The sequence below is a fragment of the Salmo trutta genome, chromosome 1 (assembly GCF_901001165.1).
Source record: "Salmo trutta chromosome 1, fSalTru1.1, whole genome shotgun sequence".
In the NCBI taxonomy this organism is placed as follows: Eukaryota; Metazoa; Chordata; class Actinopteri; order Salmoniformes; family Salmonidae; genus Salmo; species Salmo trutta.
The window spans coordinates 48962661-48990620 of record NC_042957.1 but is presented as its reverse complement, the minus strand read 5'-3'; the positions used below and the strand labels follow the sequence as shown (position 1 = coordinate 48990620).

Below are 27960 nucleotides of genomic sequence, written 5' to 3'. Positions count from 1 at the left end.
CTCCATGTTCATCCTCCTGTTCCTGGACTGTCCTGGGTCTGACCCGTAGGCCCATGGGAACAGCAGCAGCAGTATTGAGCCCCTCCTGTCAGGCACCAAAGCTGCCAGTTTCTCCGGCCGCCTGTCTTCCTCCAGTTCGGCCTCGACTGTGTTCGCCCCGGGTCTGAGGAAGTATCCCCAGGAGGGGGCGCTGTCTTCCCTGACAGCCTCCTCCAGCCAGGCCAAAGCCCTGCTGGCCAGCCTGTCAGCCTCCAGCCTGAGCGCCGAGGCCCTGCTCCTCTCCTCCACCTTCCGCCAACACCGCCTCCTCCGCGAGCAGCAGCGCGCCTCCTCCCTGCCCCTGCCCAACGGCCGCTCCTCCAACTCCACCACCACCTCAACCACCACCTCCTCTTCCTCCTCCTCCACCTCCCCCACCTCCACCACCTCCACCCCCTCCTCCTCGCCCTCCTCCCCGACCCCCCTGACCTCCCTCAACCTCTCCTCCGTGTGGCTCAAGCCCAGCAGCCGCAGCCTGCAGCACTCCGGCTCCAACAGCTACAAGGAGCGTGGCAGCAAGACCCTGCTCAAGCCTGTCTCCCCTAGCAACTCACAGTGAAGTACAAGAGGATGGATGAGAGGAGGAGGAGGAGGAGGAAGAGGAGGAGTGCAATCAAAGCCCCATCACATGCCAAAAATGAAGAGGACAACAAGCACACTAGCCCCGCCCTCTACCCTAGCCCTCAATGCCAAGAGTTATATGCAGCAAAACATATCAGTGGGGAATTCCCCAGAGTTGACTTTCTGAGTGTCACTTTGCTGCCCTTGGTCTCAGTCCAGCATCTTCACATATCTATAATTATACAGTACAAGAGTTGATGGTGGTTCCTCTCTGGCTCTCCCACTCAGTAGTACTGACAGTTCCCGAGACCCCCAGCGAGAGAGCTCAAAGATGGGCCTCGGCCTCCTCTCCCTCCCACTGCCTAGTCTGGTCTGGCCCGGTCTGATCTGGTCTGGGTGGACAGAAAAACAGTGCCAGTACTTTATGAACCCTCAGTTTGTCATCGCACCATTTGCCAAATCTTACTGGATGGAACCTTAGTGGAGTAGATGTGATATCTAGACTGTGACTTATATTATACAGAGTAGAATTGCAATAATCAACGAGTACAGTACAGTAGTCGTGTGTGTTCAGAGTTCTAGCAGTTGTATTCCATCACCTGGCACAATGTGAATCTGTAGAGAAAAACAAAGCTAAACCAAGATGACGGTTTCCATTCTGAGACAGTTTTCTGTTTGTTCGTTTCTTTATTTCAGACTTATTGCATCGCCTGTGTAGAAGTCTAAACCGGTGCTATAGTTGTCCCTGTTTTGTAAAGAGTTTACATGAATGAAACGGCTCCCATTCAATGTGACTGTACATTCCACTGTTTATCTAATGCTTCATCCCTGGAGTGGCTTAAGGCTTCTTCTCTCCGGCATCTGATTCCATTCTTACCCTTGTTCTCTAAGGCCCCACTATTAGCACAGCGGTTTGGCAATGGAAGAAAAGGCCAGGGAGCTGCTTTTGTTGAAGTCCGCGCACAATTGTATCGCCCACAATAGCACATTATCGGAACAGTAATGTGACATTACGGTAGATCAATTCTTTAACGACTGAGCTGGTACGTGAAGAAGGGTAAAAAAAAGTACAACAAAAATATATTTAAACGTAGAAATTGATCGTTAAAGAATGTAGAATGTGTAGACATGAATGTTGTATGACAATCAGGACGTATCCATAGTGGAAGGGTTTTGCCTTGGACTGGCGTTCCCTGCTGCAGTGATTACACTCTTAACTCAACACACGCTCACGTGACCAGGCACAGGCATACAGCAGTAGATGCACGCGCAGTCTCCGACACGCCAGTCAGACGGAGATCCGCCGAACTGTTTATGAAAAGCACAGTCTCCAGTTGTTTTGAGTCAAAACTGTTGGCTAGATTGCCCATTTCTTTATTTCATGACTGTAGAACCACTGATCATGAATGAACTCACACCGGTTTGATAATGCAGTCCTTTAGGAAATATTCCATTTGAATGGTTAAAAGGAACAGAATGTTAGAGAGAGAGAAACAAGGGCACAAATGAATTCTCTTCTGAAAGGGACCAGAGATGTGGACCAGCTGATTATTATTGACAAGACATGCTGCACAATGACTTTCATTTTGGCCTGTGTGTATTTTCAATATTTGCTCTAGATAAAACACACAATGAGTTTATCTGGACCTCCCCCGACACAGAATCGGGCTTAGCCCACAGCTGTTGGTTGTGCAGTGGTAAGGTTGCTTTTGTTCTGTGATATACAGTATGTTTTGGAGAATAATTCGGTTCATGTACGACGGCACCGTAAACCGGAGCGCTTACGCAGATCACTGGCTCCATTCTTCATAACTGACTTAAAAGGAAGTGTTATAAGGATAGAAACACACTTTCATCAAAGACGTGTCAATGGTTTCTCTGCTGTTAATCTTATGCCAGCAAACACTCTCGTTCTCCTGTGATGCGTCACCAAGGCGACCTAGGGGGTTATGGCTGTGTAGTCCTAGTTCGTTCTTCAATTGTTCGGTAGACAAGTGCGTGAAATCGATTTTTTTGTGGCATTGAGATGAAAACAATTGCTTGTGAAAGAGGCCGGTGTCAAGTGCAGAGAGCTTGAGGTGGGGAGATTGGTTTTGGTTTTCATGTTTGAAGGCTAGTGTAATAACAAAGTGCTTTAACTCTTATCTACTGGGTTCATGAGGTGTTAAAGGGCTGGTTAGACAGGTTTATCTGGACGTCACTGTTTGACACCCTTTTGAGTTTCTTTGCAACTTGCTATCTGTGCTGTCCTTTGGGGGAGATGTGTCTATGAATCAAACCCTTCTTGGAAGAGGTTCCCACTGGACCTGTATGTCTGACTGCCATGGTGCTGTTATAAATTGCACAAAATGATCGATGTTGCAATTTCCCCATGAGAGCACAGAGTGGACCTATCTCTGCATGAACCCTCTGGAACTTTGGTTTCATTGGAGACCCACCAAAGATACTGTTTATCAGTGGCTCTGACAACACACTGCTGTAAAGATCAGAACAAAGGGGTACATATTGGCCCACACACACACACACACACACACACACACACACACACACACACACACACACACACACACACACACACACACACACACACACACACACACACACACACACACACACACACACACACACACACACACACACACACACACACAGCATAGTGTGTCAGAATGTGGCCATGGCATTGCAATAAGCACACCCTCTGTTCTGTCAGCGAGAAAACGGCAAGCTCACGGCACAGCAAGTTAGTTAAGCCTCACACTGGCTGCACTGTAGCAATGCAGGACTCAAGCCCTGGGTTTTATAAAGTGAAGTCAAATGAAAGATATTCACTTACTCATTCAGCTCCACACTCAAATCCATAACTGCCAGCACAGAAGGGAGGGAGGTATTCACACTTCGCTGCTTTTACACAGGAAAGTCCAAGATGAAAACCCCAAGACTGCGGGACAATGCTTTTTTGAATCACCATAGCACTAGTGTTATTGGACAGGAGATTTCAGTATGGCTTAGTCTTGGAGGGGTTTATTGGTAGTGGGGATGAGGAGAGGAGGGTGGAGAGTGGAGACACTCGTAGTGAAAGCCCCTGGCAATCAGAGAGATAGTTCATGCAAACTTGAAATCAAAATTAAAATAATTATATATATATATATAAATATATCTTCGTTAAGATGTTTGTGTATGATATTAATATAATTGTGAAGAAAGTGTGACACATAGGTCTGGATTAAATTATTATAATGTACAATTTAAATCATCCTCTTCTTGGGATTTATATGAGTAGGCATTTTGTACAGACTTTCCTTTTCAATTCTTCGAGAGAGATAATGTATTTCACATTAGCAAATTATTTATTCATAAGCAGAACATTTTTATATTGATTTGAAAATATTTATCTGTATAGAAGACAGGACAGGTATGTAATATAAAGTGGAGCTCATTTTTAATTCTGGGATATTTTTATTAGCACTATTTTTAACAGTTGTGTGAGTTTCCTCTTTTGTTGGCCTGCTGGCCCATACTACTGGTATGTTTAGGGAGAGGTTGCCCCTGAGCTGGTCCAGTACAATGTCTGCTCCCAGGTCTCCACGAGCTAACATTCATTTTGAGGTAAGGGGAGCTGTTCCTAGACCTGTTCTTAGGGGCGTGTCTTTTGTTTGGAACTTCTGTTGGTTTACTTAGTCCTCTTCTAGTCTCTGTCCTAGTCTTTGCATTACATAGCGCTCCCTATACCTGACTGATGTGTTCTTCACCCTTGGCTGATTCCAGTGATGTGTGAGTGAGTGAGTGAGTGAGTGAGTGAGTGAGTGAGTGAGTGAGTGAGTGAGGGAGTGAGAGAGAGAGAGAGAGAGAGAGAGAGAGAGAGAGAGAGAGAGAGAGAGAGAGAGAGAGAGAGAGAGAGAGAGAGAGAGAGAGAGAGAGAGAGAGAGAGAGAGAGAGAACTGTGAAGTGGGCGTTTACCTGATGATGCAACATGACCTTGCTGCTCTGATTGGTTGTATTGATCTACTATGAAAGAACTGTTCACAAGAGAGGGTTTGGCTGTTCCTCCTGAAGGCATCCCACAAAAATGAATAGCCCATACTAGAAACCCCTCTACTGGTGGTACGATAGGATGGTATTACATCAGTATGACCCAAAGTTATTAACGGAGAAGGATCTCAGCATTGAGTAAGTCATTTAGGTTTCAATGACAAACCAAGAGCCCATAACGCGGATAGATATGGGACGTTAGCTTTTTCCTTCATCGTCATAATCATTGTCTATTGAGACATGTTTGGTTCTGTTTTTAATAAATGAAAGAGACATATGTGTATTATTTGACCTGCTTTCTGTGGCGTTTACAGTACTGTATGAGGTTCTGACATGAATGTGTGGATGTTCCAAAATCTTGGCATCGAGAAGAAAACAAAACAAAAAACGATATGTAAATAGACGGAGTAATTCCTAGAAAGTTCAACAAAATATTATGTCCAAAATAATGTTTTATTAATTCAAAGATGATGGATACAAAGGTATATTATAAAACAGCGCATGAAATATTGTCAAGCAATCGCACGGTGCAGTTGTTGTCTACATGTTTTCTTAAAAAACAGAGCGCGATAGAAAAAGAGGTAGAGAACCAGACCTTTTTTACTTTGGATCTTTCTGTGACACAGGCATGTTCAGTCTTACTGTGATCAGTGATGCTACGGTGATGATGGCTAAGAGTGAGGAGTGTTCCCAACAATCCAGAACGATCCGGAACGCTTCAACGCACCTTCACCAGAAAAACCCACCAATTACGATCTCCCACTTGTAGAGTAGTGTGACATAATGAACAATACAAAAAAAAATTAGATCTATATAAATATAAATACCTACTGATACTGGAAATTCTCATTTATCAGTGTGGATGCCATGATATTCTGTGAGAAATGTGATTTTGTTTTTCTTTCTGTGAGAAGACCGGCAGTTGAACCTGCTTCCTTTTGTACATACTTGCTGTGGTTGTGTGTCTAATAAAGTGCAGCTCTCTTGTACAGTCGGAGTCCGGGTTTCGCTTTATCGTAGACAGTAAGTTCATCTTCTTTCCCTTTTGGGATCAATAACGTATCTTGTCAGTAGGTGGAGGCCCTGTGACAGGTCCAGCGGCGGCCCTCAGATGGGTCATTGTAGTATTGTTAACTGGGTATGGAATGCTCTCTCCGCTCATCTTCCCTGGGGCTAGGAGGATGTTTCATGTACAGACATAACGTGAACACTCTGATATGATTACAGGACACATAGACTTTCTAACGGCTTGGCAGGTCACGGATCCACTCTAAGGTAAGCAAGTACTTGAGTCATGAATTTGGAGTGATACAGTAATGTGAAACTTGTTTTTTTAATTTAAAAAAAATGTACTCGTTAAAAGATGAACGGAAACAAAAAATTCTAAGTTATTTTAAAAAGCTAAATGGATAAAAACACATCAATGTATTTCTATGTTACACATTTGCTCATGACGTATAGCTTAAACTCTGTTCTATTTACAGAGTCAATTCATACTGTAGTTTAAATGTGTATTGATAGGTAAAAGGCCATATAATCTTCAGTACTAATGTAGGTGTATTGTGTATGTACAGTACAAGTATGTATTTGTGTTCTGTGTATGCATACACTTTGACATTGAGTGTGTACAGTAATCTCAGTGGAGTCTTGGAGCTGGGGCTGTTCAGGTGTCTTGACGCTGTGCTGGTCTCCGTCCATCTGTTGCTCTGAACGGTGAGTTCCTCAGGTCTGGGACAAAGCACATAGACACAACCACTGAAACTTAGCCAGGGATATCTATCTCCGAATGTACCGGTGAAAAGTGTGGTAACGCTTCATGATTTACATACATATAAAGCATTCATGTAGTTTATAGTGCCTTATAGCCCACTTATAATGTGCTATGGCATTGACTATACGCGTTCTTAACTCTGTTTTATAGATCATAAACTACAATATAAGACTATAGTGCATAATGTATTCTAGCTATAGTGGTTCGTCATACCTGTGATGATGTCCTCCAGGGCCCCATCCTTCACCTGAGGCTTCACCTGCCTCTTCTTCAGCTCCGCTATCAGGTCCATCTTCGGCATCATGGGAGACTGGCAGAGGTCAAAGGGTAAAGCTGACACACTGGCATATGTAGTACGGACCACACTAGAATGACTAGTCACTGGTCGATCAGTCATAAGGGAAGCTACAAAACGATAGTACTCCACCTCCTTTTATAACTGACTGTATGGAATGTAGAGATTGTGGTGGATTGAGTTGGTACGGGGCATCGGTCTACAGTCTACTGTCCTACCTTGTGTCCTGCAGCCTCTTTCTTTCTGGGGGAGGGAGACTCTGCTTGGTTCTCACTGCTCTGGGCCTCCAGTCTCTTCTTCTGTTCATTATCCTTCTCTGCTTGCTGTGTGGGACACACACAACAACAGGTAATTAGATGTCCAACGCAGCTGTTTTATCTCAATATCAAATCATTTCTGAGCAACAATGAAGCACCTTACTGTGATTGTTTTCAATTCAAATGGTAAAATAAACAAATAGCTTCTTAGCTAAATGCTATTTCTCAAGCAAGAATTTTGCTAGGACTGTCTAGGCGTGGTCTGAGATAGGGCCCTAATTGGAGGAGCCTAATAGGAGGAATGTGTAACCTGAAAACTAGCTGTTATTGGCAGAGAGGAGGGCAAACTTTCTTTGTTATTGGTCTATTAACTCACCAGGTGGTCCAAAAAACCCACCCCACCCCACCCAACCAAACAGCTCTTACACTAAAAGTGCATTGATATAATTTTCACAATATTATTCAAACCTCATAGAGTGGAAAATATACATAAAACAGGGAAATCACATTTTTGACTGCACTGCCCCTTTAACAAACATGCATCTAAATACAAAAGTTAAATATAATGAGCTATTTCATTAATCCTTTCCCATTATGGGGGCACCACCTCACCTTATAGGCCTTCATGAAGCGGACAAACAGAGGGAAAAACATGGAGGGTTGTGTGGTCTTGGGGTTCTCTCCAAAATACTCCACCACCGAGCCATACGCCTCCTAGCGGAGGAGGTGAGAGAGGAAGAAGAGGAGAGATGACGCTCACACTAAAATATGCATTGAACATCTTCTGTGGAATTATGTGTGTCGGATGTGTCTATTAAGATGAAATGTTATGGGATTCCAACCTGAGCGGTCTTGCTGTCTTTGAGTAATGAGTCCAGTAATTCACTGTTTGTCTTGACAAAGTCCTTCAGCACTGTGTTGTCTTCCTGCACCAGGAACTCCTTCTTGGTCACTTCCATTCCCCTCTCCAGGGAGCGGATATCCTGAAGAATACTGTCCAGAGACACTGAAACACACAAACACAGGAGAGAAACAGGGCGTCAGTTATTCTCACTATGAAGGGCTGCATTGTTTTCAAGCTGTGTGTACATGTGCGCGTGCAACCGTTGATTGCGTTCCCGCACCTAGGCCAGCCTTGTCCACAAAGTGCAGCTCAGTGTGGAAGTTGTTGAGTTCAGGGTATTTCTCCTGGACGATGCTGGAGATGAAGTGTAGCAGGGTCTGGGAGCGGTCTGTAGACTTGGTGTCCAGCAGCTGACAGGACAGAGACAAAGAGAGGCACAGATGGAGTCATCTCCCAAAGATGGACTGGCCTGCCTATCAAGATACCATAGCGCCCTCAACAGTCCAAAACTTTGCTTTAGCTAATAGCGACTTATTTATCGTTATAGAGTTGAAGCCATACTATTTCATCCAGTTCATCTCTACCATAGAGATGGTTCTATTCATGTTAAACAAGGGAAATAATTTTGTCTCAAGAGCAGAAGGGTACTCACCAGGTCCAGACTCTGCAGGCGGAACCCATAGGCTGCACCCCTCTTACTGCTGTTCATGTAGTTCCCAAAGGCTAGGATGATCTGGAGAGGAGGAGCCAGATACAGAATGTGTTACATAGACAGTGCAGGCCTGTTTAAAGAGGCTCTCTGATTGGAGGTTAGCAGTGACGGACAGGGATGCCCTCCACTCACCTCTAACATCTTCTTCAGCTTGGCCGAGGACTTAATGGACATGGATGCTGTGATTATGGAGTTCAGTTGCTGTAGGTGAGATTATGAATGACTATCGTATCAGATTCTGAAGAAAGTCATTGTTGTACAGATACAATTTCATTGGCTGTCCTGAGCAACTGACTCACCGGCTGCAGACGTTTGACACTCTCGGGGAAGTTGCCCATGAAGGTGAGGGTGCTGATTCGCTGGGCCAGACGGGGGATCTTCCCAAAGCGCATCATGAAGCGATCCTCCTCTGCCAGATCATCCAGCGGACGGCCCTCCTTCTCATAGTTCTGGAGGAGCTTCAGCTCGTAGTCTGACGGGACAAACCTCTCCAGCAGCTCCAGGAAGTCCAGCCCCAACGCCTGCTGGTCATAACTGGAGAGAAGGAGGGAAAGGAAGAGGGAGGGAGAGAAGTAAGATAGTAAGGAAGGGACAAAAAAAAGAGTGTTAGGGGAAGGTGGGATGAGGAGAAAGAGAATGAAGGGATTAAAGAGAACACAAAAAGGCATAAAGAAATTAAATTAGTGAGAGAAATATGTTTACTAAGGAAAGGAAAAGAATAGGAGAAGATATAGTTCCATACGTCTCTATAGCTGTGCAGATGTCTGTGGGGCTCCTGCCTCCCTTGCGTAGCGTGATGGCCAGGTTCTTGGCCTTGTTGCCCTCGATCAGGTTGACCTTGCTGGGGGCCTTCTGGGCCACCTTGACCTTAAGAGTGGACAGAGCTGCTGGAGGACCCTGGGCCTTGGTCTTAAACTGCTCTTCAAACGCATCCATGTTCAACTCCTGACACAACACACATAGAGATGGTTAGAGAGGGAGGAAGGGGGAGGGTAAGGAGGGGAGAGACAAAGGGGGAGAGAGAGGAGGGAGGGTAAGGAGGAAGAGATATATAAAGAGAGAGAGAGAGGAGCAGAAAGAGGGTCAGAGGAAGAGGGGAGGAGAGGAAAGAGTGGAAAAAGAGGGTCAGAGGGAAGGTGAGAGAAGGGAGAATGGAAGAGTAGAGTTCAGTCAGTACTAGTATCTGTGTGGAGGTTTGGTCTTACCCCTAAGACCTGCTCGTCGTCCAGCTCGTGGAAGACCGTGCCAGTCACCTGGTTGGGCTTCAGTGCCTGCCAGTTGAGCAAAGGCATCCGGAATTTAGTCTGGATGGGTTTCCTGCTTTTACCTCCTGAGATAAAGAGAGAGAAAGAGAGAGAGTAGGAGAGAGAATCAATCACATTTGCCAATCGCCAATGCACTCATTTCACCCTTCAGCAAATTGGACGCATACAAATTCATGAGATTGACTGACAATCTGATTATCATAGAGCTCTCTCCTATTTGACCTCTCACACCCTAATCTCTAATCTCTCCTCTATATTCATGATCTCCCCTCTCATCTTCAAATCTCTGCTGTAGACCGCTACTGGAGCGGAATAGGTGGAATGGTATCAAATACATCAAGCACATGGTTTCCACGTGTTTGATGCCATTCCATTCGCTTCGTTCCAGCCATTATTATGAACCATCCTCCCCTCAGAAGCCTCCACTGACATACACATGTAACTGCCAGAATAATGGAAACACTTAAGATACAAAGTATATTGAAAGAAGGTGCTTCCACACAGGTGTGGTTCCTGAGTGAATTAAGCAATTAACTTCCTATTATGCTTAGGGTCATGTATAAAAATGCTGGGCTGGCCATTATTTTGGCTACCATGGCTATGCCCCCATAGGATGACAATGCCCCTCTCCACAGGGCACGAATGGTCACTGAATGGTTTGATGAACAATGTAAATCATATGCCATGGCTTTTCAGTCACCAGATCTCAATCCAATTGAACACTTATGGGAGATTTTGAAGTGGCTCCTAAGACAGCATTTTCCACCACCATCAACAACACACCAAATGATGAAACTTCTCGTGGAAGAATGGTGTCGCATCCCTCCAATAGAGTTCCAGACACTTGTAGAATCTATACCAAGGTGCATGGAAGCTAGTTCTGGCTCACACTTTATATTGGTGTTTCCTTTATTTTGGCAGTTACCTGTACACCTCTAATGAAAGCAGATAAGAGTCACCTTACCGGCTTGGCTGTCTCCAGAAGGTGGGCCTCCGGGTGGGGGCGGAGGTCCAGCGCCGAGTGGAGGAGGAGGTGGGGGCGGACCTCCCCCTGGAGGAGGGGGAGGAGGGGGGGGAGGTGGGCCACCGGAGGCAGGTGGGGGAGGAGGAGGAGGTGGAGGGGGTGGAGGAGCAGTTCCACCAGGCCCAGGAGGCGGGGGGGGAGGAGGAGGAGGGGGGGGGGACAGCAGAGATGGCTGAGGAGGGAGTGGCATCGGGGACTTCTGGGCCAGGGGCAGTGGGTCCAGTGGAGCTGAGCAGGGGCTCAGAGGCTGGGGCGGGGGCGTACTCGATGATGGTGACAGGCACCACCTGGAGGTCTAGGGCCCCAGAGGGAGTGCGTCCCAGGCGGATCAACCCTCGGTCCTGCAGCTCCTGTACCTTGAGTTCCAGCTCAGAGGAGGGCTGGCTGAGACGCTCTCTGTCCCGCTCCCTCTCCTGGCTCATCTCCCTCTCCCTCTCTCTCTGCTGCAGAGAACTGACCTGGGAACAGGAGTCCCGCAGGCTCTCCTGTCAGTCGCACACACACACAAAGGCAAGGAAAAGTTGTCATCACACAATCACACACACATACAATCACACTATATTGTATACAGTCCACAGTTCATTGTACAGTGCAGACCTTGAGCAACTCTGTCTCCTTGGTGGCTTGGAGGAGCTGTTTCTCCAGTTCAGCCATCCTCTCTGCAGACTGGCTCTCAATCTCCTCTAGCCTGGCACTCAGCTACAAAAACACAACACGACACAACATGACACAGCACAGCACAGCACAACACAACACAACATGCCAACACAACTTTCAGAGATCACAGACAGAGTCATAGAGTAATTGATGGCATTTTTCAGAGGTGAGATTTGAATGAATCAGACTGTGTGTGTACAGTGTGTATCACTGACCTGTGAGTTATGCTCCTGCAGTTCGTCCACATGCTCCAGCACCCCGCCCCTGTTCTCTGCGTCCTCCAGCAGAGCCCCCACATCAAACACATTGTCCAGGTAGGCCTGAATCTGAACCTGCAGCTTCTCACTCTCTGTCAGCTTCAGAGACTGACACACACACACATCATCATCGTTATCATGACGGTTTCATTTCAGTTTTAAGGAGTTGGTTTTGTGGTTGTGACGGTTCCATTTTCAACAATGAGATGAGAAGGATAAATGGAGAGTTCACCTCTAAGTACTGGTCCAGTCCGTGGTGAGTGAACTCATATTGCAGGTGCACACGGAAGTTCATATTCTCCACCGAATGCACCACAATGTTAATGAACTGCATGCAGGCCACCTGAAGAGAGGGATCATCATATTTGATCTTTAACCTTTCAGAACTACATTGTGAGTAATGTAAACACATCAGCCAGTAGATTGAAAGCCGTTTTGTGTCCACGCACCATGAAGTCAATGTTGCTGTCATCGTTGCTAAAGTACTCCATCAGTTTCTCAAAGCGGTTCTTCTCTCCGCTCACCTGAGTGAAAGGACATGGGAAAGAAGTTCCTTGTTTCAGTAACAGTCATGCACTTCAACAGATGCCCACCGTATTCATAGAAAGCTGATCAAATTCGTCCACCTCTGCTTTAAACACATCCAACATTAGTCGTGATGGTCACCAATGTGGAAAGTCTATATCGATATCAGTTGAATTTTTTTCAGATTACATTTCAGTCATTTAAAGGGGCCTTTCAGTTTGGTGAGTAGTGGTTACGCACTCACAACGTGATATCTTCGTGTGAGTGTGTGTTTTTGAGTTCTAAGTGTGCTCGGTGAGACTAAGACAGGCAGTGGCGTGTATCAGTCGTGAGACTACTTAGAAGAGAAAAGTCTTGGTCCTGAGAACACACAAATGAGTAGGCTAAGGTGAGATGACACAGTACACATTGGTAAAGTAAAGTCTGCTATAGTGTGGCTAAGTTTGGTAAATCCCTTCACCTCCTTGAGGTTGTCGAAGGCGGCGAGAATGATGTCATGACCGCCCCTCACGAGACACACAGCAGCCAACAGCTCCAACACCAGGGCTTTGGTTCTGTGGAGACCAGGAATATAATACCACATCATACACACACATCACACACACACATGCACGAGCATGCACACACACATCACAGAGAACAGGTGTTCATACCTGGGGTTCTTGTTGTTGAGACTGAGAGTGATCTCGTTGACGCAGCGTGGGTGAGTCATAACTTGGTTGAAGCCCGACTGAAAAAGTGATAATTAGCGTTGGACTTTCACAATTTCACACTCCATATCACAGTCATGCCCTCACGCCACACAACACACACCTGGTAGTTCATGATGGCACGCAGACACATGATGCACACATGGACGTCATCCCTCTGACTGGCCAATCGAGAGATCTTCTGAGTTTTCCTACTCTGGGCCAGAGAGGTTATTCTGCAGCAAAGGAGATATCGAGAGGATGGAGGAGATGGTGGTCACTGGTCAGAAGGTCCTACTTTGCAGTAGAATATTTTTGGTGAGATTTATCTTGTGGTCTGTAAGGCTTGCTTAGTGAGACTCGGGTCTCATAACGGCTGATGGTTCTTACCGTACGGTCAGGGCGCGGGCTGCTCTGGTCATGCCGTGTGTAGGGGAGCTTCCTGCACTCTTATTCAGGTCCTCCATGGACCTCTCCGCTGGCTTCCCTCTCTCTGACAGTGTTCCCCCATTCTCAGCACCCTCCAGGTCAAACCTATAGATATAATTCCCAAATACGCAAACATATAGTCACATATAGATAATCAAACATTAAATCTACAGTACCAGTCAAAGGTTTGGACACACCTACTCATTCAAGGGTTTATCTTAATTTGTACTATTTTCTCCATTGCAGAATAATAGTGAAGACATCAAAACATAAGACATATGAAATAACACATATGGAAACATGAAGTAACCAAACAAGTGTTCAACACCCTTTGCCTTGATGACAGCTTTGCACACTCTTGGCATTCTCTCAACCAGCTTCATGAGATAGTCACCTGCAATGCATTTCAATGAATAGGTGTGCCTTGTTTAAAGTTAATTTGTGGATTTTCTTTTCTTACATTTTACATTTAAGTCATTTAGCAGACGCTCTTATCCAGAGCGACTTACAAATTGGTGCATTCACCTTATGATATCCAGTGGAACAACCACTTTACAATAGTACATCTATATCTTTTTTTGGGGGGGGGGGGCGGGGGGGGTTTAGAAGGATTACTTTATCCTATCCCAGGTATTCCTTAAAGAGGTGGGGTTTCAGGTGTCTCCGGAAGGTGGTGATTGACTCCGCTGTCCTGGCGTCGTGAGGGAGCTTGTTCCACCATAGGGGTGCCAGAGCAACGAACAGTTTTGACTGGGCTGAGCGGGAACTGTGCTTCCTCAGAGGTAGGGGGGCCAGCAGGCCAGAGGTGGATGAACGCAATGCCCTTGTTTGGGTGTAGGGCCTGATCAGAGCCTGAAGGTACGGAGGTGCCGTTCCCCTCACAGCTCCGTAGGCAAGCACCATGGTCTTGTAGCGGATGCGAGCTTCAACTGGAAGCCAGTGGAGAGAGCGGAGGAGCGGGGTGACGTGAGAGAACTTGGGAAGGTTGATCACCAGACGGGCTGCGGCGTTCTAGATGAGTTGTAGGGGTTTAATGGCACAGGCAGGGAGCCCAGCCAACAGCGAGTTGCAGTAATCCAGACGGGAGATGACAAGTGCCTGGATTAGGACCTGCGCCGCTTCTTGTGTGAGGCAGGGTCGTACTCTGCGAATGTTGTAGAGCATGAACCTACAGGATCGGGTCATCGCCTTGATGTTAGTGGAGAACGACAGGGTGTTGTCCAGGGTCACGCCAAGGTTCTTAGCACTCTGGGAGGAGGACACAATGGAGTTGTCAACCGTGATGGCGAGATCATGGAACGGGCAGTCCTTCCCTGGGAGGAAGAGCAGCTCCGTCTTGCCGAGGTTCAGCTTGACTTCTTAATGCATTTGAACCAATCAGTTGTGTTGTGACAAGGCAGGGGTTGTATACAGAAGATATCCCTATTTGGTCAAATACCAAGTCCATATGGCAAGAACAGCTCAAATAAGCAAAGCGAAATGACAGTCCATCATTACTTTAAGACATGAAGGTCAGACAACACGTAAAATTTAAACAACTTTGAAAGTTTCTTCAAGTGCAGTTGCAAAAACCATCAAGCGCTATGATGAAACTGGCTCTCATGAGGACCACCACAGGAAAGGAAGACCTAGAGTTACCACTGCTGCAGAGGATAAGTTCATTAGAGTTAACTGCACCTCAGATTGCATAATAAATGAAAAAATGCTTCACAGAGTCCAAGTAACAGACACATCTCAACATCAACTGTTCAGAGGAGACTGAGTGAATCAGGCCTTCATGGTCGAATTTCTGCAAAGAAACCACTACTAAAGGACACCAATAAGAAGAAGAGACTTGCTTGGGCCAAGAAACACGAGCAATGGACATTAGACCGGTGGAAATCTGTCCTTTGGTCTGATGAGTCCAAATATGAGATTATTACTCTGTGTCTTTGTGAGACGCAGAATAGGTTAACGGATGATCTCTGCATGTGTGGTTCCCACCGTGAAGCATGGAGGAGGAGGTGTGATGGTGTGGGGCTGCTTTGCTGGTGACACTGTCTGTGATTTATTTAGAATTCAAGGCACACTTGACCAGATTGGCAACCACAGAATTCTGAAGCAATATGTCATCCCATTTTGTTTGCGCTTAGTAGGACTATCATTTGTTTTTCAACAGGACAATGACCCAACACACCTCCAGGCTGTGTAAGGGCTATTTGACCAAGAAGGAGAGTGATGGTGCTGCATCAGATGACATGGCCTCCACAATCACCCGACCTCAACCCAATTGAGATGGTTTGGGATGAGTTGGACCGCAGAGTGAAGGAAAAGCAGCCAACAAGTGCTCACCATATGTGGGAACTCCTTCAAGACTGTTGGAAAAGCATTCCTGGTGAAGCTGATTGAGAGAATGCCAAGAGTCTGCAAAGCTGTCATCAAGGCAAAGGGTGGTAACTTTGAATAATAAAAAATATATTTTGATTTGTTTAACACTTTTTTGGTTACTACATGATTCCATAAGTGTTATTTCATAGTTGTGATGTCTTCACTATTATTATACAATGTAGAAAATAGTAAAAATAAAGAAAAACCCTTGAATGAGTAGGTGTGTCCAAACTTTTGACTGGTACTGTATGTCTCATTGATACTGTATGGGATTCTGGTAAGACAGAAGGGGAGGCTGCAGGGATACTCACGAAGCGTCACACTGAGCGTAGGACAGGTAATCCACCAATACATCCAAACCCTGGTTCTCCTCATTCAGAAACTCCTGGGCCCAGCTATATAGAGAGAAAGTGATTTTGAACACGATACTACTTGAAGGACTCCTGAGTCAGTCGTACTGACTGATGGGATAACTGTGGTACCAGTCCTGGTCAAACCTAACACAGCAGGCGTAAAAGAAACGCGTGAAACTGGATACCCTACATACTGGTCTTGACGAGAAGAAGGGAAAAAAACTATCAGGGGAGGTTCTCATCTGCACTGTTCAACCAATCAAGTAAATGTGGAGGAGGAGTTAAGATAGAGTGTTGCTTTATTAACGTCCAAAAGCGGAAGTTGCATCACAGGCTGTCTTTCCATTTCCCCTGAAAACCGGAACATCTGGTTGTTGGGGACTCGGCAGAGGCTAATCCTGGTCCGGTCACTCACCCAATATGATTAGTGCGGAGGGAGATCTCCAGCTCTCTCAGTACCTGGGTGGACTCCTGGACCCGCCTCTTGAACTGAAATAGGCCAAAACCATACAGAGAAGCTCTATTAACGAAGGAAACGCACAAACCTTTATATCAATAATTCAGAAGTTGTTCTAATGAGACTGGCCTTATATTGCTGGCTTCGTGGCTTTGTCATAAAATGCAAGGACGTACTACTACTGTGGATGTAATATTGGTATCCCAATGTTCCAAAACACGCATATTTATTTCTTGAAATCCCTGGCTACGGTGAGAATGACTAGAAGCTCTATGAATGTGAGCGGGGGGAGGGGTACTGTACACCCACCCTGCGGGTCACTCCTCCTTGGTCCTGATAGAAGCTCTTGATCTTGGTCAGATAGGTGGAGGGAGGGTTCTTCACCTGGAACCGCTCCTGACCACACAGAATGGAGGGAGGAAGGAGAAGGGGAGGAGGGTGAGTAAGAAGACAAATGACACAGTCAAACACAACGAGCACTGCAAACCACTCTGTTACCATGCCAACCTGCTGAGGGGAAACATTACCACAGGAACCCATCAGAGGTGTAGTGTTTTGCTAGAAGACTGTATGACCTTTTTGCACTCTAACCTACATTACATATTGGTAACCGGACACCAGCAATACACATTTATTTTGCTTCACAGTTATGTCCGTATGCTGTGTTTTTACAACACTTCATCTCAGATACAATCATGGGTTACTCTTTATTTTAACGGTCGGTAATAAACCATTTATAAGGCATTTACAAAAATATTACACACTATTTATGGTTAGGGTTAGGTATTGGTTAGGGTTAAATAGTGCTCGCTTTAGATTAGGGACTGCAAAAATACTTTACCTATGATTAGTAAATGGCTTATAAATGTGGGAGTAATGATTAATAAATGGTTTACTTGCGGACCGTTGAAATAAAGCGTTACCCAATCATGTAGAACTGTGTATGTACTAGTGCATGAACCAATAACCCCATGTAAGGCGTCCAACAAGACGTAATGCTCTTACCTGATCACAGATCAGCTCCCACTTCTTCTCATTGTCATACTGACTCAACAGCTTCAGCTTGTCTGGAGGCAAGTTCATATAGCTCTGAGAATAGAATAAGGTACACTTCAAAAACCTAAATCAATAATGACATGAAACTGTTACTGTGATTACAACTGGGACCTTTGGGGATCTTGTATAAAAATGAACTCTGAGTAGTCTACAACAGCATGTTACTCAATAGACTTAAATTAAGCAGTGCCTGCAGAATAACATCATCTTAAATAATATCATATTTAAAAAATATTTCATTTCTTTCTTCACTACCAACCAGCCAACGCTCTTTTGCACATTGTCATAATGCTTCCTGTTCATGCAATGCTGTTCAAATGTGATCAGAAACCACAGGTGTCCCCACCAGAGGTATTAGTGAACGCTATCATCATCCTAAACCATGGAGGTGACTCACTGTTTACATGTATTGCTGGTAACTAATGGAAACCATCTGTGAGCATGTATCACGTCTAGTCATGAGCGTTTTCAAACGCATCCAGATAATGCTCCTACCATTCATCATTGAACGCAACGGGCCAACACAGTAGTCGTTTAGCCATGATCTGTTTGAGTGAGTAGCAAGTGGATTTAACCTGATTGATTCAATAGTTACTCGTCTCTATGACAAGTGAGCCACCTGGCCCTTTCTACAGGAAAATATGGTGTGTTTACATCCCGAGAAGTTGATTCAACTCTGTCACGCCTATTGATTAACAAGGGAAAATACAATAGATTGTTTAAGCGTCATTCTCATGTGACACATCTCACACACTATAACCCCATAGATGTTGCCGGCCAAACTAACCGCTAATGAAAGTCGTTTATTTAAGGCATCTAAGACGAGCGATGTTTTAGTCGAGGCAGTCTTGGGCCTACTAAGAAAGGGTGTGGACTGTGGTTAGATATGCAGAATTGAATGTTCTCAAGCAACAGTTTGTGGCTTCCTCTTGACACGTTAACAAACCCTTGAGGTTTGACATGTGTGTCCCAGTTAGTGTGGGCTTTGCTGGGGACATAGCTATAGGGTTTGGGTGGGGTACAGTATGGGAGGGACCGATAGTGGATTTTGAAAGACAAAGGCTAGCAACAGAAAACTAAATGTAGACAATGTGTATGTGAATATTTACATTTACATTTTGCAGACACTCTTATCCAGAGCGACTTACAGTAGTGAATGCATACATTTCATAATTTTTTTTGTACTGGCCCCCTGTGGGAAATGAACCCACAACCCTGGTGTTGCACACACCGTGCTGGCGTTGCAAACACCATGCTCTACCAACTGAGCCACAGGGAAGACATATGCGCTGTACATACACATGAGGTTACTCATACACATACATACCCACTCAGAAAGACATATACTCTTATGTGCGCATGGTTTGTACACATGAACGCATGTGCACACACACACCTACATTTTTGAGTATGTGTCGTTCCATTTGAGGCCGGTTGGATGTACTGCCAAATTCTGTAAAACGACGTTGGATGCAGCTTATGTTAGAGAAATGAACGTTCAAATTCTCTGGCAACAGCTCTGTTGGACATTCCTGCAGTCAGCATGCCAATTGCACCCTCACTCAAAACTTGTGGCATTGCTGTGTGACAAAACTGCACATTTTAGAGTGGCCTTTAGTTGTTCCTAGCACAAGGTGCACCTGTGTAATGGCCATGCTGTTTAATCCGCTTCTTGATATGCCACATCTGTCAGGTGGATGGATTATCTTGGCAAAGGAGAAATGTTCACTAACTGCTTGCAACCCGACTTCTTACAACTTTTGTTAAATCCAGCGACATAAAAGGGATCTCTATTGCTTACGGAGATATTATCATCAGTCACCTTGCAGATGACACCACCCTTTTTTCGAAAGATGCTGACCAGATTCCTAGAGCAGTCGATGTGATAAATATTTTTATCAAAGCATCTGGTCTTTGCCTAAACCTTAATAAGTGTCAATTCTTTGCTGTTAAAGACTGTGTGATACCCTCTAAATGCAATATTCCAGTCAAGGAAGAAGTAACATACCTTGGGATTACCATATCTAAGGATCAACAGGAAAGATGCTTATTCAATTTCATACCTATTATGGAAAAAAACTTAAAGAAGTTGAACCATTGGTTGCAGAGGGATTTATCCTTGAATGGTTGAGTATTGCTTTCTAAAGCTGAAGGTATCTCCAGACTTACTTATGCAGCCCAGTCCCAACATCTTGACAACAAAATAGGTAAAGCAGTTGACCAGATGCTTTTCAACTTCGTCTGGAAAAATCATACACATTATATTAGGAAATCTGTCGTTATGAACACATGAATATGGTGGTGTCCATTTTTTTTTATAATACTGATAAATTGGGCTAAACATTTCTTAAAGAATTCTTAAGGAATTTCATCCGTCATTATATCTTCTCCCGTTTTGGTGGCTTCAATTTTATGTTACTTTGTAACTATAACATTGATAAGATTCCTACAAAATTAGTATTCTTAGCGTGGTTGTTAATATATAAACATAATTTTTCCCTGCCTAGGTATTTTATTTGGAACAATAGGGATTTTTTGTATAGAAACAAGTCTTTATTTTTGAAGAACTGGTTTAATAATCATATCCTGCTGCTGAGTCAACTTTTTAATGCAGAAGGATCGTTACTCAATTAAGAGGAATTTTTATCTCGTTACAATATCCCTGTTACACCTAGAGAGTTCGCCATAGTCTTTGATGCTATTCCATCTGGAACTCTCATGTTGTTTAGAGGTGGAACCAGACCTCACCTTCTTGATCTTCCCTCGCTTAATCCAGTTTACTCTCCAGTAGGAGAAATGTGTTTCTCCTTGCTCCCTCAGAACAACAGATCTATACATGCCTTATTTCAAAGGGATATTGTATCTATTCCTTATGTTATCAGCTGTCAGAGCAGCTTACCAATCACTGTACCTGTACACAGCCTATCTGTAAATAGCACACCCAACTACCTCATCCCCATATTATTACTTCTTGCTCTTTTGCACCCCAGTATCTCTACTTGCAGATCATCATCATCATCATCATCTGCACATCTATCACACCAGTGTTAATGCTAAATTGTAATTATTTCGCCTCTATGGCCTATTTATTGCCTTACCTCCCTATTCTTCTACATTTGCACACACTGTACATAGATTTTTCTATTGTGTTATTGACTGTACGTTTGTTTATGTGTAACTCTGTGTTGTTGTTTTTTGTCGCACTGCTTTGCTTTATCTTGGCCAGGTCGCAGTTGTAAATGAGAACTTGTTCTCAGCTGGCCTACCTGGTTAAATAAAGGTGAAATAAATAATGTTACAACTTACTGGAATACATTTGTCAATAATATCTGTTAGAAAAAAGTCTGGTTATTACCACACAAATGCCTTCTTGCTAACAAGGTCAAAGAGGTCTCTTTCAGAATTACCCATAAGTATTACCCTGCGAATCAATACCCGAATAAACTTAAAAAAGACATTAACATTAACTGTACTTTTTGTGTTGAGCATCCAGAAACTGTTTTGCATTTATTTTGGAATTGTCTACATGTAAAGAAATGATAGCAAGATTTTCATAGATTATAATTGTTAATATTTTTGATGACTTTTGTTTATGGGACAATGTGCTGCTCGGTTTCCTTAACTATAATCAAATTTCATATTCATAAATGTAAATTCACTAATAAAAAAAACACTCTGTGTTTTCTATAAGGAATTTGAGTAGCACATTAAGACCATTCTACATTCTTCTAATAACAAAGCTGTCAAAACAATCAATACTTGTGTATCTTTTAAGGTCTTTGTATAATCTGTCATTTGTTGTACCCCCTAGCATATGTTATTATTGTCTGTTTGTATACTTCTTGTATGTATACTGATTTTTCTGCCAGAAATAAATTTCTAAAAAAAGACATGCTCACTAACAGGGATATTAACAAATTTGTGCACCAAATTTGAGAGAAATAAGCTTTTTATGTGTATTTCAGGGATCTTTTATTTCAGCTCATGAGAAATGGGACCAACACTTTACATGTTGCGTTTATATTTTTGTTCAGTATAAAAATGCTTTCATTTTCGAATATGTTGTATCTTAGACCCTATTTTACATAATCTGAGGTGTTTGTGTTGTGCCCGCCATTGGTTGAGACACAACATACTCTTAAAAACGTTTATATTCACTCATAAAAATAAATCAAGAAATTATAAAATAGTTATAATCCCTGTTTGTAAGCTTTTAAATGATTTCAAATGCAACTGTTTAACTTTCCAGTGATGAAGACATGGATGTCTCATGGTAGGGTGGGGTATGCAAAATGGGTCAACTTTGAGCTCTTCCATCTCCTAAATGTTTTGGCACTCAGGTTCGAAATGTAACTTTCTGACCACTTGCACCATAGGCAAATATGTATAGAAGGTTTAGTTGAAATCAAAAGGGGTGCGGTCAAAAGGGATTGAAATCAAATGGAACGACCCGTATCTCAATTTAGAGACCCTATACGGGTACCACAGTATTTTTTTATTTCACCTTTATTTAACCAGGTAGGCCAGTTGAGAACAAGTTCTCATTTACCACAGTGACCTGGCCAAGATAAAGCAAAGCAATGTGACACAAACAACAACACAGAGTTAAACATGGAATAAACAAACGTACAGTCAATAACACAATAGAAAAAGTCTATATACAGTGTGTGCAAAAGGCGTGAGGAGGTAAGGCAATAAATAGGCCATAGTAGCGAAGTAATTACAATTTAGCATTAACACTGGAGTGATAGATGTGCAAGTAGAAATACTGGTGTGCAAAAGAGCAAAAAAGTAAATAAAAAACAAGTATCAGTCATAATACCCATAAAACCTATCAGTCAAACAAGGAAATGGTTCCAATTGTTTTTCTACCATACATTTTTCCCATAGGGGATTTTAGAAACATTTAAAATAAGGGCAGTGTTTCGTGTAGGTTTACCCTGCCTTGACATTTTGATAACCATGTAAATCTTTCTAGGACAAGGTGACTTTAATCAATAAATTTGCCTGCATTTATCCCCCCCAATTATTTATTTTTAATGCTAATTAGCTGCTAATTGGGCTATCATACAGTTCTATAAATGCCATGATGATCTGGACGAGACCACCAAAACGAGGCAAAGGTAAGAATCTCTGGATTAACTATCTAACGTTAGCTACATTTTAAAATTAATAAATTGTCTACATTTCTTTAAATTGATAATTATGTGAATGGTCTTGTGCAAGTTTTAAATTGACACAATACCTGTTAGCAAAGGTGTCAGCTAGAGATGACGTGCAGGAGCTTGCATGGATTTGTAGTCTTGCATGATGTCCACTTTGATGCTAATTAGCATTTTCTAATCTGAGAGTAAATAGAGCCGGATATATTGATAAAAGTCACCTTGTCCGAGAGCGATATTTACATGGATATCAAAACGTCACGCCAGGGTAAGCCTACAGAAAACACAGCCCTTATTTTAAGTGTTTCTGAAATTCCCTATGAGAAAAATGAATGATGGAAAAATGATTGGAACCATTTTGCTATTTGACCGCTAGGCTTTATGGGTATTGTGACACTTCCGCTGTGGGGCTCTATTTAAAACCCGAGGGGGAAGTCCTGTTCTCAGTTTCAACAGGTTGTTCCATTCTTACTGTCACCCTGACACCCCTCTCAAAAAAGAAAAATTATTACTTTGACCTAATATCTCCTCTCACACATTGCCACATACCTAAACATATCTGCTCGTGTGAGTGCTATAAGTGACGTATTAGGTCCGTTTGAAATCTAGACTAGAGAAGGTAGCATTTACCTTTGATGCATGTAGGATGTCTGTGCAGTGTGATAACTATTAGCTAATATGTGTGTGGTACAGTCACTTACTTAGCCTAAGCCATTTCCTGCCCACTGTCCTCTCTACCAGCCTGCTCATTCAGATCATGACCTGACTTCCTCTTTCTTTCAGGCATAAAAGTAAAAGAAGGTGAATGTGTATGCATGGAAAGGTAGTTTTACTGTCATGATGTCACATGTCTTCCGTGTGTCTCCGTATCTAGTACCTAATATGTTTAGCATCACATTTATCCGATGTTTATCTAAATGTGGGATTCAAACTGCTTGCGCAACTCATGATTGACTAATAGTTTCTACAGATAAGGCCTCGTTCCCCTGAGATGTCCTGCTTCTTTTGTAAAAAAAACAGCCGTGCTTCTAGTATTGGATTGATAGCGTTATGTTGTCCCCCGTAGGTGTTAACTGATGGGAAATGACATGTTGAAATATTTGACAAACATTTGCCTTCCTGTCTTAGTCTTATGGTCTCTCTCGTGCAAAATCTATTGCTCAATCCAGCACGGTGCCTTTATGGTGTCTCCGGTTCATCTAAGAGGGAGGACTGCAGTCGAAGGTCTATGAGATCATTCGAACACAGGCTGAGCAGATGGTCGATTTCAAAATATCTAAAAGAGGATGTGAGCTTTTGGATGGGATTGAGGCCAACAAAATGTCAGCTCTCTTCACTAACATGTCTGGCTGCAGTGAGATAGACGGAATTGTTTTTTAACAGGAACCAGAATTACCTTGACAGAATAATTCAAATGTGAAGCTGAATGTATTTTCTCTCAGACATCTGGCACCGTGCATATTTAAGTGAGTGGTTTCACCTGTTCCTTTTGATATCAGTGCAATACATACAGTAGGTGTGTGATGTATCTAAATTCCTGTGTGATGTGTCTGTGTTTCTGCATGATGTTTCTCCCCTCCTGTCCTGCCACTCACCAGCACCACACTGAAGCGCTCCTCCAGCTCCTCCTCTGGGGGCACGGGCAGCTTGGGGGGAGCAGGCTGCTTCTTCTGCAGGGTCGGGGTGGGGTCACTCAGGCCCGTTCCTGACCCCACAGAGTGCTTGGCCTCCCTGCCATCTGCCTGCTCTATTCCCCCCGCCGCATTCCCCATCACCAACCTGAACAGGTAATCCAGGGGAAAGGTAAAAAACACTCTCTTTTAACTGGAAGTGCTAGTAGGCCTAACTCCTAAACAGACTCCAACTCAGATGTCTGCAAACCTGTCCACAATGAAAAAAGTAGCTAGTTAGTTCCAATGTAGAGCAGTCCAATGAAGTTCCAAAAAGAAAGGAGAAGGTGAATAAAAACAGGTCTTGGAGTCCTTGGCCCTTCAACGTCTCTGGGAGATTAGGCAGGTGGATGGAACAGCCACTGGCCTACTGCAATTGTCTTGGTCCTGAGGTGAGGATGTTTGACGGAGCAACATCTTTCCTCCTAATCCCGTATCTCTTCCACTGTCCTCACTCTCTGCTGGATAACAGGTGTTACTACGAGAAGAAGAAGAAAATCGGACCAACTTGAAACCTGAAAAGTGGCGCCTGCTGAAGCAAGATGTTGTTTTTACTATTTAACTGTTCATAGTTCCTACAATGAGCTCAGCACAGACAGGCAGGGCACGGGTGTTACAGGAAGGAGAGGGGAGTTTGACGCAGTCGTTGCAGCAGAGTCAGAAACCGCATAACCAGAAAAAGCAGAAGAGTAACTTCCTGCTGTGTGTGAGAGAAACAAAACGACAAGGGGGTGGAGAGAGGAGACTGAGGGAGAAGCAGAGAGGGTGTGGTTGGAGAAGATGGACAAGAGAGTAAAGTGGAGGGGGTGGAAAAAAGAAGGGATAACAGAAGACTAAGTAGGGTTATTGGGCCCATCGTCATATGAGCTATGAAGTAACTACACGTATCTGGCCTCGTGGATGGTCGGTGCATGCCAAATGGTAGAGGGTGGATTAAGTAAGGTGTTTTATCGTTACTTTCTTGACTTTCCATTATTAGGAAACCACTGCCAGAACATAGCTTGTGGAAATGTGAGTGCAGTTGCGTTTTACCCAATGTACCCTTAAATAGCATTCCAAGAGTTCTACCCTGTGTCAGATATTCACATTGCTACCCCTAGTGAAGTCAAGGCAAAATTGCCCATGTTGTTACCATGTGGTGGTGAATCAATTGCTGACAATCAGAACATCAACAAGGTCTTAGTAGCCACTTTCTACCAGATTGATTAATGTCACTGACTGGCCACTCACCAGTGTTGCAGAGCAAAATCAGTTACTGGTAAAAAAAAAAAAAAAAACAGCAGCAGCAGGCCTACTTCCATGAGGAAGGCCTACTTCTATGAGGAGCCTATGACTGCGTTCAGACAGGCAGCCCAATTCTAATCTTTTGGCCAATTACATCAGATCTTCATCACATCAGATCTTTTTCAGAGCTGATCTGATTGGTCCAATTAGTGAAAGCAACATGTGTAAACGCAGCCATATGCCGCGTTCACAAAACTGGGAACTCAGAAATCTCCGAATTCCGAGTTGAGTACGTTCAAAACAACTGGGAACTCTGAGGGGAAAAAACGAGCTCTGAGTGGGAAAAAAAACGATTTGAACGGTCATCCAATACGGAATTCCAACTTGGGAACTCGGGCCTCTTTCTATATATCCAACTGTTCGACCTGTAGATCACTGACGTCATGATTTGACCGAGGTCCCCGTTGTTTTGAACGCGGCAATAGATCCCTACGGCCTATAAAAACATGCACTTATTTGAGGTCGTATGTCATATCGTGTGAACCAGTAGAGGGCGTAGGTCCCTTTCTCTAAATTGTTTTTCCACCCCATGACGCTCTCGAACAGCTGCTGATTCCAAGATGACGGATCCTATAGCATCGCCGGAGGATCACTGGAACAAAGTAAGCTTGCTAGTTTAGACAAATATGTAAGGACAAATACGCGGTGTATGACACTGTCATATATTCGTAGCAAGAGTAGTGTTTGTAATTTGGAGTTAATTTCCTACAATTGGCTTGTGTTAGCTAGTTAACAGGTAGCTAGCTAGGTACTAGCGCTTTTGTTTATGACTCATTTCAAGCTTCTTCCCCTTTCGTTACGGTTCTGTGACGGTCAACTGCTGACCAACTTGTAGCCTAGTCCTAGTGGACCAGACGGGTGATCTGCAAATTCACCGTCTGGGTGGACAGTGTTTTAATTGTGCAAATAGTACACTCATTATATATCCACAGGTAAGTTAATAAATCAACTTTACAAAACGTTGTTGGTGTGTTCAGATTGCGCCCACGTCACGATGTACATGTAGGCAACGCATGTTTGCCGAGGTTGTAGACATGTTTTTGCCAAAAATACTTGCCATATTTCAGCCTTGTCTGCACTGACCGCATAGGAGCTACTAGTAACTAGCTGCCACCTAGCAGTGGTGTAAAAATACTTTAAAATACTACGTAAGTAGTTTTGGTGGGTGTCTGTACTTGACTTTAATATTTAGCTTTTTGACTTTTACTTCACTACATTCGTAAAGAAAATAATGCACTTTTTACTCTCTACATTTTCCCCTGACACCCAAAAATACAAGTAACATTTTGAATGCTTAGCAGAACAGAAATTGTCAAATTAACACACTTATCAAGAGAACATCCCTATTGCCTCCGATCTGGCGGACCCATTAAACACACATGCCACATTTGTAAAGATATCTGAGTGTTTGAGTTTGGCCCTGGCTATCAGTAAAGAAATGGTGCGGTCTAGTTTGCTTAATATAAAGAATTTGAAGTTATTTATACTTTTGATACTTAAGTATATTCAAAACCAAATACTTTTAGACATTCTGCCTACATGAATCAAATCAGTGGTGTATTCATTCTGCTGACTCTGTTTCTTAAACAGAAGGAACCTACCTGTATTTGACCAATAGAAACTCGTTTTAGTTGCAGAACATAACTGTTTGGACCTGATTACACCCCAGGACTCCTGTCAGAGGAGTTTGTTTATGCATATTGCTGTGTTTGTCTGGGGATTCGATTAAAGTGAAAGTTGATTGAATTCGTTTTGGAACCGGTGCCCTGTGCAAAGTCCACGGCGAAGTCTTGAATCCTTCTCTACTTTTCAGCTGACTTCTGCCGCGTTCCCCTGCTAGTCGAAGCTAGGAAACTTGTTGAACGCGGCACGTTTATAACTAAAACCAGTTAGCAAGTCTGACATTTCTGAGTTTCCTAATTCAGACTAGCACGTGAATGCGGCAGAAGTCGGCTGAAAAGTAGATAATGATTCTGTTTCCACATGCAAAAATGATTGCTTTTGATAACATTTTATCTGTCTTCCCAATGAAAACTAGTTTGAAAAATCAAACATATTTGGACATATTTTATAGAAAAGAGATGTATGTTTCTGGATGATGCCCCATGCTGCCTTGTTGACATGTCCAAGCAGCACAGATTACTGTTCCATTTTGAGAAGGGAGCTCCTCCCTCACTGCTTTTACCTGTTCACATCACCGGTGCCCTGCGGCTCAGCATAATTGAATCTGCCCATTGAGTGAGACGGGAAAGAGCCT

At 43.6% G+C, this 27960-nt stretch overlaps 2 protein-coding genes and 1 pseudogene across 4 annotated transcripts in view; 2 read left to right on the top strand and 1 right to left on the bottom strand.

Moving 5' to 3' along the window:
- Window positions 1-4201, top strand: part of srcin1a (SRC kinase signaling inhibitor 1a) — a 166478-nt gene extending 162277 nt beyond the window's left edge. For both annotated transcript variants that reach the window (XM_029759995.1, XM_029760004.1), the window contains one exon: window positions 50-4201. In XM_029759995.1, coding sequence (XP_029615855.1) covers window positions 50-598 — 549 coding nt within the window. In that variant the 3' untranslated portion in view covers window positions 599-4201. The remainder of the gene's footprint in view (window positions 1-49) is intronic.
- An 863-nt stretch (window positions 4202-5064) lies between these two features.
- LOC115198256 (formin-like protein 1) lies at window positions 5065-25098 on the bottom strand (annotated as a pseudogene).
- Window positions 24462-27960, top strand: part of LOC115198241 (max-like protein X) — a 10390-nt gene continuing 6891 nt past the window's right edge. Inside the window, exons 1-2 of one of the 2 annotated variants that reach the window (XM_029760048.1) lie at window positions 24462-24536; window positions 26250-26305. In XM_029760048.1, coding sequence (XP_029615908.1) covers window positions 26264-26305 — 42 coding nt within the window. In that variant the 5' untranslated portion in view covers window positions 24462-24536; window positions 26250-26263. Of the gene's footprint in view, window positions 24537-25322; window positions 25357-26249; window positions 26306-27960 lie in introns of those variants that run through there. The other variant, XM_029760038.1, reaches the window with a different exon arrangement.